This window comes from Cupressus sempervirens, chromosome 2 (genome assembly GCF_028749045.1).
Source record: "Cupressus sempervirens isolate cs-2001-9-10 chromosome 2, ASM2874904v1, whole genome shotgun sequence".
NCBI classification, from domain to species: domain Eukaryota; kingdom Viridiplantae; phylum Streptophyta; class Pinopsida; order Cupressales; family Cupressaceae; genus Cupressus; species Cupressus sempervirens.
In genome coordinates, this window is record NC_143119.1 from 711138769 (window position 1) to 711153803 (window position 15035).

Genomic DNA, 15035 nt, shown 5'->3' on the forward strand with positions numbered 1-15035 from the left:
AGCTCTCCAGAGTCCTGAGCCCACTGGTTACCCTCTCATAAAGCCTCATAATAGTAGTCTGCAACATATTTGAAATCCCAATCTCATGAAATCTCTGAAATAAGGCCAACCTAGGAACCGAATCGAAAGCCTTACGGAAGTCTACAAAACAACAATAGACCTTTTGAGAGTGGTGCCTAGCCTCCTCAATAATAGCCTGCAGCGTGAATACATGATCCATAGTTAAATAGTTTTTTCGAAAACCAGCCTGCCCTTTAGCTCTACAACCTCTTCTATCAAGCTCACTAGATAACATGGTGTTCAGAGCAGTGGCATAAAGTTTGGCAAAAGTATGTCCAAAACCACATGTCTAGACCAGGACTCATGAAACCAAGTGCAAACCACTCTATTAAAGAGTGTAGGAAGGTAAGATCTAAGAACCGAAGCACTGAGTTTGAAAAGTTCTGCCTGGAAACCCTCTTCATCTGCTACTCTACTGCATCTCAAAGATCTGATGGCCTCAATAATACTAGAGTAGGTGAACAAATGGCAGTATGGAGGCGGAGTGGAGTGAAGAGGTGGCTACCTAGGAATGTCGTAAAGCATAATGATATGGGAGGTCAAAGAATGGAAGTCGAGAGTGGAGGACAAGGGGGAGCATTGACGGAAAAGGGTACACCAAAAGATCTGGGGATTCTGTATAAGCGTGGAGCAAAGGGTTCTGCATTGAAAAGAGGCAAAAGAACGTTTCTTGTGGCGAAGAAAATGGAGGTACAAAAGGCGCAGATGGGTGAAGGCAGAAGACTGAGTCTCAAAGGCCACGCGAACAAAGCGATGGAAAGCTTTGCAATCAGTATCAAACCATTTATTCATAGAACAAGTATTCCGACACTTAGCTCTGAAAGAGGGAGGGGAAGGGTGAGGAATAGAAAGGAGAGTAGAATCCTAGATGGTAGAGGCAAGTGAATCAAACATGTCTGAGGCAGCAAGCGACTCACTAAAACTAGCAAGCGTTAGAAGTCTCCTAAGGTGGTAAGTAAAAAGCTCACCATTACTCTTGGGGTAATGAAAGCGAGTAGGAAAGGAAATGGTAACAGTCGGAAAGTGAGAAGACTGGAAGGAGTGCGACGGGTGGGGTGGAACACAAAAAGAAATGCTAAGAAGAGCATGATCAGCCAAGGGGAGATGCAAAATGGTGAAACTGTGAATGGAAGAAATGAAGGAATGAGAGGAAATGACATAGTCAACAACACTTGCACCACCACAGTGTGGCCAGTAGGTAAAGAGGTTCGAATCAGGAAGGAAGGATAAACCGTTCGGAATCAACAACTCAGAAGACTCAAAGAGTTGGAGAAGGTGATGGCCATAACCTGAGAGCGGTCCAAGAACATCCTCCGATGTGTGCTGAAGTCCCATACTAGTCAAGTCTAACTCAGAAGTGCAGTTTGAATCAGAATCACGATCATGCAAAGGAGTTTGAAGATTCCTAGTTCGAGCATTGAAGTCTCCAAGAATAATAATATCACCCAAAGCCTCAAACTGTGAAATGCTCTCCTAAAGGTCACAGAAGGGATCTTCATTCTCTGGGTCATGAATGGCATAAGGAGAGGAGGTTAGTGAAAAATAACAAACAACAATAAAAATATCTCTCTGTCGGTATTTTCACCGACCAATCCGGACCCACGTAAATCTGGCAAAGGCATCAGAGTGAACAATTGAAGTGAAGCTATAAATATCATGACAAACCAAGAAAGGAACACCCCCAAACCCACGGACCCCACCAGAAGTTCGGACCTCATCTCTATAAACTGACAACCACTGATAACCAGGATAACTTGGAAGAGGGTGCATGGGGCTCTCATGAGTCTCAATAATGGCCAAAATATCTGAGGACCCTACTGCATCTGGAAAAAGACCAGGTAATGACCATAAAGAACCATTACCATTCCAGTAGTTGACAAGAAAAGAAGGGGGCTTCCTCTTGTTAGACTGCTGTCGGAACCATCATACAGGTTTGAAGGTTGTCCTCTCTACCCAACTAGTAGGAGGAGAATCACGAACCACTGCTCTAAGATTCCTAATAATAGCCCATTTCTCAGCATGCCTAGCATCTGCCACAATTCCCCAAGCATGTTTGAGTTCCGCAAATTGTGCCTTAGTAAGATCTTTGTCCAGATAAATTTTCGAGTGGAGAGAAAACAACTTTCTCTTTGCTCTAGGGCACGAAGCCTATTTGAAAAAGAGAAGAATTTGATGAAAATGGTGTCCCCTGTACCAAATCAGCATCTATCCAAGGTAATATTCAAGATACCAAGTTGATTAGAGAGAAAGGAATGTCCAACAGTAGTAGGGTCGGAAGTGGGTGTAAGACCACGAACACGCAAGTTGAGCTCACGTGCAAGCCTCACCCATTCGTCATCAATCTTACCTTGGACAATCTTATCTATACTCAGCCTGGGGGTTGTAGTATATGTATTAGTGCAAAGAGAAGCCCAAGATTTCATCTTTTGTTCAGTTTCTACAATCAGAGAAGAGTGTATTGTTTCCATTTCAATTTGCTAATCTTTGATTTTGTCCAGCCCGTCCAACTGTTCAATGATAGCCTCTATGTTGAATTTTAACCCTGTTGTTTCAAAGATGAAAGTATCTGAAAAATGTTGAATATTCAAGGTGTTTGATTCCGTGGACTGTTTGAGGTTTGCAATTTCTGCTGTCAATTTAGAAACCCGTTCCTTCAGCAAGATGTTATCATTCTCCAGTTTCAAAACACAATCAAATAAACACTGGTATGTGATGGTTTGATTTTGAGAGGAGTTGTCACCTGTAGTCATTATAACCACCATTAAAAACCAGGGTTTGGAGCTATAACCCTAAGGAGTTGGGACATGAGCAGCAGATAGTCACATTCACCAACAAATCCGACAAAACTAGGTTGCAATGGTAGAGACAGTCGGGGTGCGATTTAAAGATGAACACCCAAGCATAGACAGTGGGAAGGAAATTTAGGGCTGAGTAGAAGACACACTTGGAAGCTTACCAAAGGCACCCGTGAAAGCAGAAGACACTCGTGGAAGCTCACAAAAGACACCCGTGAAAACTCGCAAGGAGAGACGGACAAAAAACGAAACCTGTGAAAGCAAAATGGTAGCCAAGAAAGATTGTCGGAAGCAGATACAACCACAAGTAATGCTGGGGATCGAACTAGCAGGAGGGTCGACAACCTCCATTAATGCCAAGGAGAAGAGACACAATCACAGGAGGTGATAGTCAGGGTTGAATTGTGGAGGGCACATCGTGGGAGACATCATTACTTTGTTAATGACAAATAGCTTCAAGCATCAAATAAGTCCCGGCAAGTGATAATCAAATAGTAGAGACTTAGCTCTTTCCAACGAGCTTTCACATAGGCAAATCAATCAAAATGGAGCCAAAAAACTCCTTATTACTCCAAAATGGCTAAACACTTAGCCTTATTTAAATTATTAAAATGCTAACTTAGGAGAATATTTAAATATATTAAAATATTTCCCAAGTAGCCAAGGAACAACCCAAACACCTCCAAAACATGAAATTGAGTTTGTCACCTGCCTATGACTGATACCGGACAACCTGGGCCAAATGGCAATCTCACCCTCAAATCTAGGGATACTCCTAAAAAATAGGGAACACACCCAAATCTCCTAAAATTGAGATCAGGGATGATCTCATAGAACGTCAACTCTAGAAAATGTCGCCACCTCCTAAAAGTTAGGAATCTCCTCGTACAATCAAGGAACTGCCTCCTAAAATCAAAGAACTACTCTCAACTGATCTACTACTACCTGTAATATCAAATCCAGACACTGAAAACCTTGACTGAGTCCTTGATCACCACTGCTAGCCCATGAGACTCCATAATAGGCTAACTCTCATGTCACTGCTAGACAGAGCTAAAGAGGGGACATGACAGCTATTCCTTTTGTTTAATTCATTGTATGTAGGAAGCTCTTCATTTGCTGAAGGATTTACTGTTGAAAGTTTGGTTTGAGCACTGTTATTATCTGCAGTATGGATGTGGCTTTCTAATGTCAATTGGTGGGAATTACATTTGCAAATTGAACGGCTGAGACTCTCTGATATCTAACATGAGAGAGCTTGCAAATATGGGCATTGACACATTAGGAAATTGGGCTATGAATTACGAATCCCTGTAGACTCCTGAGATTCATATTCTGGGAGTTTGATTGGAAATTGGTGGGCTGCCGTTACAATTAAGGCAGTGGTTTGTCACTTTCAGGACCATGTTCATTCTAGAAGAGGCTGTGATACAAAGTTGAGGGCCTCTATTGCCATTTCTAAGGCCTGCATCCATTTTATATGCCCTGCGATTCACTTCTGGGGCCTGTGATTAGAACATCAGGGCCTGCAATTAATTACCAAGGCCTGTGGTTGCAAAATTGAGGACCTTTGTTTCCCCTATTTAGGCCTGCAAATTGATTTAGAGGCTCTGCATTTGGTACAGGAGGGCTGCAACGAATACTGGAAGCCCCGCGTTGAAGTTAGAAGCCTGCTGAGCTGCGTCTGCATTTAGGACTGCCCTACATTCTTTGGTGGTGCTGAATGGACAACATATGAACATCTCCAGCCTATACCAGGTTCACTGTTATTATTGGGAATCTTAATTGATTTGTATTCTGCAAGGATATTGTGCAAAGGTGTTGCTGTTAGTAGAATTTTCTTATTGGGATTAATCACTATACGGGTATTAGCTATGTATGCACTTGATAGTGGGATTGTACTGAGAAATTATAGATTGCAATCGATTATTTCATCATGTTTGGTGATTGGTACTGATTGGTCATAAATCAATTGTTTTCATTTTTGCTTGTAGTTTTGAATTCACAAAGCATTCACATAGATACACACTCATTTGGTCAATGTGAGCCAGTAAGGGTTATTACAATGATGCGGATTGAAGGTGTCTTGAATAGGGCATTGAACAGTGACATGAACAGTACCATGGACAGTGCTGTGATAGTGAGCAGTGTTGGCAGCAGAAGTTTCAGACTTGATGGAGCTGATTTGGTTTTGTTTCAATACCATATCATCTTCTACATTCTTCGACTTAATGTCCTTGGTATGTAAATGGGATTGTTCTTATCAACTATGGATCAATGATAGAAGATTATCAGCATCATGTCAATGTGAATTAGCATTTGAAATCTGATTCTTTTCCACTGAATCTTTTCCTTTGATTTACAAGACATATGTGTAAATCTGTTCATGAGCATTGATAGAATGAAGTGGTCTGCCAATCATTTGACAGAATTACTCAAAGAAGAAAGGAAGGAGCTGAAGATAGTTCTTCTCCAAGTGTTTGTCTAAATGCTCACTCATGTAGTTGTGGTTAATTGGACATGTAATTGCTCAAAGTAAATATTTTGTTACAAGCTTGAAACTATTTAGGTCTTCATTACATTTTCGTGAGTGTTCTTGGAACTGTAATCTACCTGATTTTAAAATCAATGTATATTCTTCTATGTCCCATCCTAAGTGTTCGATGAAATGGCTTGATTGTAAGTGACTGTGTGCATCTGGGAGTTTCTTTGTTGAATAAGTTTCAGATCTGATCTCTAAAAATTTATATGTTTGTCAAAATACTTAAAGATATCTATGTTTGTCAAAATGAAAAATAGTCAAGCTCAGCGAAGTATGATTCAGATCAGATATCCAACACTGAACAGGGATTGCATGACAATTGTTTGATGAAATGCCAAACTTCCAAAACTTAATAAATTAACAGAGTATAACCACTAGGGTTTCTTACGGTTGCACAAACTTTATTTGGGTTGGTTAGATTCACACAAGGTGATCGGTTACTGGTTATGTGTTTTTCTCTATTTAAGGACATTGCAAAGAAAAACTGAAGATGCAGTTGCCTTGCCTTCTACAGTGGTAGAGTAGAAGGCCACAGTTAGTGCATGTTGTGAGGTGCTCTGGTGGAAGATATTAATTTATTTGTGGTTGGACCAAACTACAACTATCCTAATATACTGCAATGTCAGTGTGTTGAAATCGGTGAAAAATCCAGTGTATTACATCTACAAAAACACATCAGGGTTTATAACCATTATTTTAAGCAAATGGTCATAACAAAAACATTTGTCCTCATTATTGTGTTACTTATGAGCAGACTGCTAATCATTAAATTTATAAATCATGCACAATAAGATACGTACTTTTGGAAGGACCAATTTTTCTAGAAAGCAGTATTGGTTTGGTTACTTGGGAATCATATTTCATATGAGGTTTGTTGTAGCTTGCATTAAAATCTTATGAATAAATTAGGTCAATCACTGTCTAGTTGGTTGTCATGGTGTGGATCAATATATGGAGCAGGAAGAAGGTAAAGAACCAATGTAACCCGAAGCACCTCTTGCGGGTGCATCATGCACCCGAGTACCCCCGCTGGCCGAAAATGCGCTACTGCACCTTGGCCGCAACGGTCGAGTACCCGGGTTTTTCGTGGGTGCTCGGGTGCGGGGGTGCTCCCAAAGTGCTTGCGGGGTGCTCCTAGGGTGCTCGTGGGATGCGGCCAGCTGAATGGCCCAAAAAGTTTTTAAAAAAAAAATTCTTTTCTTTTTTAATTTGTTTTTTATGCATGTTTAGAGAGCACTTGGGATGATTCCATTCTCACTATTGACATTTCATCATTTTGTTGATTGTACTCACTTAGATATGGCTACGATACATTATTTCATTTCACTATTTCATGTTGCTCGGCTCATTGTCATCATGAGTATACATTATTTCATTTCACCATTTCATGCTACTCGGCTCATTGTCATCATGAGTATCTTTAGATATATCACATATGATATTCATATTTGAACAATGAATTTTGAATCTTGCATCTTGAACTAAGTTAATTTGTTAAATGGTCATTGGTAATGGTTATTAAGTTTCAAGTTTCAAGTTTGAACTTATGGTTTGTGAATCGCATTTCAATTTTCTCTATTCAACTATATTTGGTATGTTATATAATATATTGAAGTATCATTTCATAATTAGCATTTTCAGCCATATATATTATATATATACTATGCAACCACCTACCTCTCCTCCCTCTCCCCCTCCCCCGCCCCACTCCGCACCCCCGTTGCTGCACCCGGCCGTCCCCCCACCGTCCCCAAATTGAGGCCATTTTTTTCTGCACCCGAAACTTGTCCGGACGTCCCCCCGCACCCACACGCCAGGGTAACACTGTATAGAACAATCAGAGCTTGATAATTGTGGTCAACTTTTCCAGGTTTGCAAAATTAAAGGTCATGCATTAAAATTTTGTTTGGACAGGAAATTGGAATATTATTCTTGCTTCTAGCTTATTGAATTCTATAAGTCATATACAACGCTTGGTTTGGAGAGTTTGTTTCAATATTTTAATTTGAAGCACCATGGCCATATGTGCTCACCCCTATTGCACTAGGGTTATTAAACTCCTTAGAAGCAGTTTTATGAGTGATATACAAAACATTATCTTATTGCAGGCCTCAAATGTTTAGACATGCTTGTAAATGTTCATATTCCAAATAATCTAGCTAGGAATAATTAAAAGGTGCTCTGTGTTGCTGGAATGAGCCTCCAATCTCAATTAACTGTAATGATTACTTTTAGGAGACAAAAAACGGGCATAATGAGATGAAGAGATTATATGACTCATATTCTGTTACCAATTTTCTCCAACTTTTGTCTCTGCCTTCTCAGGAAAAGCAAAAGGAATAATTTTTGAAGATGACGGTGATGGATATGAATACCAGCAAGGACAGTTTCTTTTGACATATTATGAAGCAGAGTTATCTTCCTCTACGGTTTCTGTGATAGTCTCTAGAACTGAAGGATTATGGAAGAGGCCAAAACGTCAACTGCATGTACAATTGCTACTTGGTGAGGGAGCCAAGGTTTGCACCATATAACCACTCATTGTGAAGAGAAAGTGGTGAATAGTTGTGTGGATCTATTTATCTTTTAATGTAACTTTTGTTTTCTTTCTACAGATTGAGGCATGGGGCCAGGATGGAGAAAAGATAAAAATCGAGGTTCCTCCTGTAGCTGAGGTTGAGAAGCTTGTAGCTGAAAGTCAGAAACAGCACACCATGAAGATTGGTAAATTTAAGTATCACTGAATCTTATAGGCCTTTGATCAAAGGTTTTATTATTTTTTTATGCATCCTTTTATGGCTATATTGCTCAAATGCACAACTCTGCGAGCATAGACTTGTTAAGGTGTGCAATTAGGCCTTTCAGAGTTGCTTTCACAGTTTGACCTCAAATAAGCATTTTAGAAGTCTCAACTGTCATGTATATAAAGTCAGTTTGACAAGCAGTGCTTCTTTCTCAAGTGAATTGTGAACATTATTTTTCTATCCAAGTTTTACCTGCTTAACATTTTCATCATTACTTAGAGTTAAAACAGATGTCTACGTGGAATTGTATCAAGATGCCTCTAAAACAAGATCACAAAATCTGTTTACTTAATTTTAGAGGGAATATTATAACTGGGTCTCTGAGGTGCTAGGCAGTAAGTATCCAAATTTTCCACTAGTGATCAACTTCCAATGATTTCTCCATAGCATGCTGTTAGTTTTGTCAAATATCATAAAAATTTTTGTGTCGGAAGGATAGTATTCATTTCTTGCTGAACCATTGCATTTGTTGATAATTTCAATTTGTCCTTGGTTTATTGATACTCTTTTAAGCCTTGTTAAATCCTACATTAAGGGTGTTATGCCAAAAACAAAAGATTTTGAACACTGCATCTAGTTTCTGAGCTAATTGATTATTTTAGATCACCTTATAGGAAGCCATCTTATCTAGTACTTTGAACTCATCAATGTGATTGGTACTTGTCCTGGTTTTTCAGTAGATGGGTTGATTAAAGAAAACCTTGGCCGTAAAGTCAAGATCAGTTATTCTCCATGATCTTGCGACCAATATAAAGCAGAATCTCAAATAATAAATGATCTCTTCATCTGTTTGGTGAACTAAAAAATCAAATTGATGTGGGTTTTAGTTTTCTCAATGCAGCCCAAGCGATTCAACCTCCAGATGAAGAAGAGCACCATCCAGGAAAGGGAACTGAACTCTCTGGAACACCAGTTGATCTTGAGAGTGGGGAGTGGCATCTCAAAGTAATACCTTGGATTGGAGGTCGCATTACCTCAATGACCCATATACCATCTGGTAAATAACATTGATTATTCAGTTGTTGGATTTTGTGTTGTATCACCTCAGATACGAGTCATAGAATCAATGCTGGTGTTTTCTTTTTCCAGGATGTTACCATCCATGATAATTGTTCATTTAATGCTTTTAAACTACCAGAGTTTATTGGGAATTCTCTTCTAGAATTGTGACTGGTATATTTGGTTTTAAATTTTTAGAATGTTGAAGAAATCAACTAACAAATTCAGCTAAATTTATCATCAAATTTGAGTTACAGTGGAAACCTAAAACAACACAATGTGACAATAGTTTATATATTTTGTTTGTTGGATTTTGCAATTTGGTTTTCTGATATTAACTCCAATTAACAATATTTATCAATTATTTGCATTATAGTGCAACAAGGAACTGAATTAGTAAAGAATTCCCAAGTGACAACAATTTTACTTCTTGTTAGATGAGTATTGCTTGCATACTGTAAAATGCAGTGGAGACAGCACCTGATCCTGTGGAATAATTCTATTTTGACAAAGAATAACGTTATTTTAAAATAAGGTTTGTAACGTTAATTCATAAAAGTTAATGCAAGATTAGGTGACATTTTATATTGCATTGTGGAGTTTCTCCTCTACATAGAATTGGTTCATCATTGACTTTGAATTCATAAATTTATCTTTATCTTAAATTTTTAAAAATGAATGGCCAATTACTTTCTTGGACAGCCTCATCACTTATAAGAGGAATGGGTCACCAAAGCAATTGTGACTTTTGGGAAGATTTCTTCAGAAAGGCTTCATAGATCAATCGTCAAAGATTTTGAAATTTTGATATGATCTGATAACTTAGCTACACTTGAAAGTGTAGGTAGGACAATATGATATGATTTGGCAACTTACAGAGATAAGAAGGAAACTTTTTGGAGCTTGAAGGACAATATTATATAAGCTATACATGAAAGTGTAAGTAGGGCAATCTTATATGCTTTAGTGACATAAAGAAACAAGGAAATGTGCAGATGCCATAAGTTAGATGCATGTGATGAGGATCCTTTTAAAATCCCCAGGTTAAAGGCAAATATGCGTACCATTATGCCTTTGAAGTTTCAACTTAGGCTGTTTCAAATCATTTTGAACAAAACTAATGTTGACTCGGTATAAAATCCCTAGCAGTGTAACTATAGTGTGGTTGAATTCCTGGTATACAAGAATTTTATCCCAAACAAAGGAGGCATGTGCAAAGGGGCTTTACTGTAAAAAGTGAAACAATTGCTAGTACAATTTATGTGTTGTATCCTTGGCATAGTTCTGGTCTTTGTATGTTTGAGCCTTGAGGGTTGTTTGAACTTCCTAAAGGCAATTCTTGAATACATCGCGTATAGTTTGGGTACTTTGTGCTTTGGTTTTGGATTTCAAATATGGTTGGCTAGGTAGTTTTCAAGCATTTCTTGTGGGGCTATATCTTCTATGTTTGATATGCTGATTTTGTTTTTATCTCTATATTTATGAATACTGAGCTGGCGACTTCACCTTATTGGGCCTGTATAGGTGGTGTGTTTTGTTTGGGGAAATTGTAGCAATTTTGATGGTGAAAATGGTGATTCCTTGTTTTGTATTAATGAGGCATATTTAGAATTTTCACAGTTGATCTAACTGTCCAAAAGGGGTACCTAAATTTTCCCATGATGTTTGAAATTCTGTGGAAATGTTTCCAGGATTTGAAACAAGAGTCCATCCTTTCAAAGCTCATTAATGCCATACATAACACATGATGAAAGTATTTGTGGTATTAAGGGTGTCTTGTCTATGATTGGTTGCTTCTAGGGAATTTTTCCATGTATGTTGTTGCTTATATTTCAGATATGTAGAATGAGATATATGATAGCTGTTTACGACTGACCCAATTAAATTTTGTATGGCAGGCACCCAGTGGTTACACAGTAGGTTGGAAATAAATGGATATGAGGAATACAGTGGAGTGGAGTATCGTTCTGCTGGTTGTTCTGAGGCATACACTGTTACAAAGTAAGACTCTTGAGAAAACCAAATCATTTCTCAAGGTTGTAGATAACTTATATAAAATCTTGTCAGCTTGCATCCCATACAGTTAGAATTTAGGTTATGTAAATTCTAGACTCTAAAAATATGATTTTGAGCATGCGTGAAGCTGGATGCAGTTAATGTGCATATGTTATTGGTTAAATTGTATATGTACAAGGTCTAGCATGTGTGTGATGAAAAAAATGTTCTGATTTCATTTTGTGCTTATGATATTCAAGAAATTATCCATGTATGGCCTTTTTTAAAGTTCAAATTTATAGTTGTAAGTAAACCTTAAAAAAATGCAATAATTTTCTGTTTCAGACGAGAGCTCCAGAAAGCAAAAGAAGAAGAGTCCTTGACCTTAGAAGGTGATATTGGAGGTGGTTTAGTCTTACAGCGTGAGATTTATGTTCCAGAGTCTCATCCAAAAGTTGTTCGGATTGAGTCCAGCATTATTGCAATTAGTGTAGGTGCAGGTTCTGGAGGGTTTTCAAGGTATGTAAAAATGCCTTTTGTAGTATTTATGAAATGAGTTGTTAAAAGAAAATGACAACAAACTCGTGGCTTCTGACAGATTGGTATGTCTTCGGGTACATCCAACGTTCATTCTCATCCATCCTGCAGAGGTGTGTGTAAAGTTCACATCTGTAGATGGAAAAGAATGTGAAATTGTCCCAGAAATGGGAGAAAAAATGCTGGAAGCAAACTCTCTGCCTAATGGTCAGTAACTTATTCTTTCTTTACTGTCTTTATAATGTTGCATTCAGAGATATCCTTAGATCGTTTTCTTACCAGTACCTGGCTCAATATAATTTCGTTCCTTACAGGGGAGTGGATGTTGGTAGACAAGTGCCAAGGTCTTGCTTTAGTGAACCGATTTGATCCCAATCAAGTGTCTAAATGCTTGCTTCACTGGGGTACGGGTACATGTAATTTAGAACTTTGGTCTGAAGAAAGGCCAGTTTCTGCTGACAGTCCTTTGAGTATATATCATGAATATGAGGTAATCGATTTTCAAAGTCCATGATAAGGAGCTTTTACCATGATTGATTTTTTTTTCTCGAGAGATGGTATTTTATAAGCCTTTTAGTAAATGTAGAATGGAACAGCTAAATTTCCTATCCTTATTCTACAACCACAAGGTCAGTTATGCTATGGCTACATGGTAATCAATTAATAAGAAAATCTCTCATGACATTTGATAATCATGAGAGATTTACTTCTGTTGAGTTTACTTTGGAAACAAGCACTGTACATCAAGACACATGATTGAATTTTTTTGTTGAGAGCTGGTATTTTGGATGCCTTTTAGTAAATATAGAATGGAATGGCAAAATTTCCCATCCTTAGTCCATAACCACAAGATCAATAATGATGTGGCTGCATGGGTATCAATTAATATGAAAATCTTTCATGACATTTGATAATCAAGAGAGCTTTACTGCTGTTGACTTTATTTTGGAAATGAGCACTGTACATCAAGATTATAAGGGACAAGAAATTCTTATAATACTCAATAAATATTTTGGGCTTCAATTTTTAAATTCAATTATCTGCAAAATTAAATTGCTTTTATCATGAATGCTGTAATTCAATCCATTTGACCAATTTCTAAGAATAATACTTACATGATAGAGAACCATAAAATAAGGGCCAAGAGATTCTTACAGTACTCGATATATGTTTTGGGTGGGTTAAATTGTCTTGGTTTAACTATCTGCAAAGTTAGATTGCTTTTATCATATATGCTGTAAGTCAATACATTTGTCCAACTTCTAAAAGAATATCTGCAAGGGCTATTAAGTGCTCAAATTTTTTGATTGCTAATTGTTTCCTTAGTACCTGAAAAAGTGTGCACTTATATATCATCACGAAAATGATTTTTTATCCATCGAAAATAATTTTGCTCGTTGGTTGCTAATAACAAAGCATAATATTTGATGGATTTCATGGGTGGCAATTTCCCGATAGTTGACATAAAATACCACAGAAATATAGGTGTATATGATTGCAAATATGATTCCCAATAAAAAATGGTTAGTTATAAAGATTTCAATAGAGTTAGGAAGTGGCAGACCAAATAAATGGTGTATAACACCTTCATAATTGCCCTACTGCATGTGAGATTATGTGGCAAGCCAACCTAAACTGCCCCACATTCCAGTCCATCATACATAATTGTTATTACCATCTCTTTCTTGGTCTGCATATGCTAATTATGGGCTTACAATATGACGCAGAAGCGTGTGGATACATGAGTGATTTTATATCAAAAAAGCATTAATAGATTATACATAACAGAACTTTTAGTTTTTCCAGTTTTGGTTGCTTAAGCTGGTAGTCATTTGTTAAACACATTTTCGGAATGTTACGTAAATTGGATGGAGGGTGCTGCAGATTAGTTGCAACTTACTTGTAGGTGTTTTTGTCATAATCATCCAGTGTCATCTCAGCACATAAAGATAACTCAGCAATTATTCATTCTCCATTGAGACTTGGCTGTTATGTTTCATTGCAATGACATACGATTATCGATAAAAATTATATTGTTAATCAGTACCATATGGTGGTTCATGATAATCATACAAATCGTATTTGATAACCATTAGCAAATGGCAATAAATGACAATGAAGATTGGCACCTGTTCATCGTGCCTATTCGACACTTTATATACCAAAGCCAATCAGTTATTAAAGGCATGAATTGAGAATTGATTTTATAAAACAAATTCGCTTTGTGGATTCTGCTCAAGCAGGGCATAGATGGTTGCTAGCACAACCTACATCAAAGTGCAAGTATTATAATTCCAGATCAAAGATGACACCAAGTAAGGAACATATAACATATTTGATATATTAGAGCTCCAATATGGAATATTGCATAATCCATATAGAATATCAAAGACAACATTCTTAATCATCCTGTAACAAGCAGAACACATCAGATTGCATATCAGAGATGGCTAACAGGGCAATGTGAATATTTTATATTGCAAAATCAGAGATAGCCAGTTTACACATATATTGAATTATATGTTGTTCAAAAATTACATATAGCAGTCATTGGTGTAACTGCAAACTATCCGTTGTGAAAATTGTAATTATATAGAGAGCTAGATAGATAGATAGATAGAGAGAGAGAGAGAGAGAGAGAGAGAGAGAGAGAGATCCACACAAACCTTTTCCATTATCATTACATTTAGAATTACTAGTCACTTATACATTGCATCATGTTACATTATAATTCGTCGGGACATTTCCATTATTGTAGCATTTAGAAATACCAGTCATCTTCATATATCATTACTATGTGTTTATAATTCATTATCATAAGTCACATAACTACACTTGCACTCACTAACTCACATAGTTTTGGCATTTGGCATAACTAAGATAGTTGACAAGTTGCAAATAAATGACAGCTTGTCATAAAGTTGTCATTGATGGCAACACAGGTGTAGAAGAAACCAGCATGATTGGTGACACTTAGTCATGACTGATAATGTAAGGTAAAGTAACAAGTAACATGAAGTTTTTTGAAAGAGGGAAGAACATAATAACTGGAAGGTGGAGGTCAAATAGGTATAAAAGATTCAAGAATGAATCTCATTTCCATTACTGTAGCATTTAGAAATACCAGTCATCTTCATATATCATTATTATGTGTTCATAATTCATTATCATAAGTCACATAACTACACTTGCACTCACTAACTCACATAGTTTTGGCATTTGGCATAACTAAGATAGTTGACAAGTTGCAAGTAAATGACAGCTTGTCATAAAGTTGTCATTGATGGCAACACAGGTGTAGAA

At 37.3% G+C, this 15035-nt stretch overlaps 1 protein-coding gene across 2 annotated transcripts in view; it reads left to right on the top strand.

Moving 5' to 3' along the window:
• HGL1 (heteroglycan glucosidase 1) overlaps positions 1-12768 on the top strand; it is a 245265-nt gene extending 232497 nt beyond the window's left edge. For both annotated transcript variants that reach the window (XM_089815121.1, XM_089815120.1), the window contains exons 17-23: positions 7723-7916; positions 8013-8121; positions 9043-9198; positions 11099-11201; positions 11541-11714; positions 11794-11939; positions 12047-12768. In XM_089815121.1, the coding sequence (XP_089671247.1) occupies positions 7723-7916; positions 8013-8121; positions 9043-9198; positions 11099-11201; positions 11541-11714; positions 11794-11939; positions 12047-12246 (1082 nt within the window). In that variant the 3' untranslated portion in view covers positions 12247-12768. The remainder of the gene's footprint in view (positions 1-7722; positions 7917-8012; positions 8122-9042; positions 9199-11098; positions 11202-11540; positions 11715-11793; positions 11940-12046) is intronic.
• The last annotated feature ends 2267 nt before the right edge of the window (positions 12769-15035 follow it).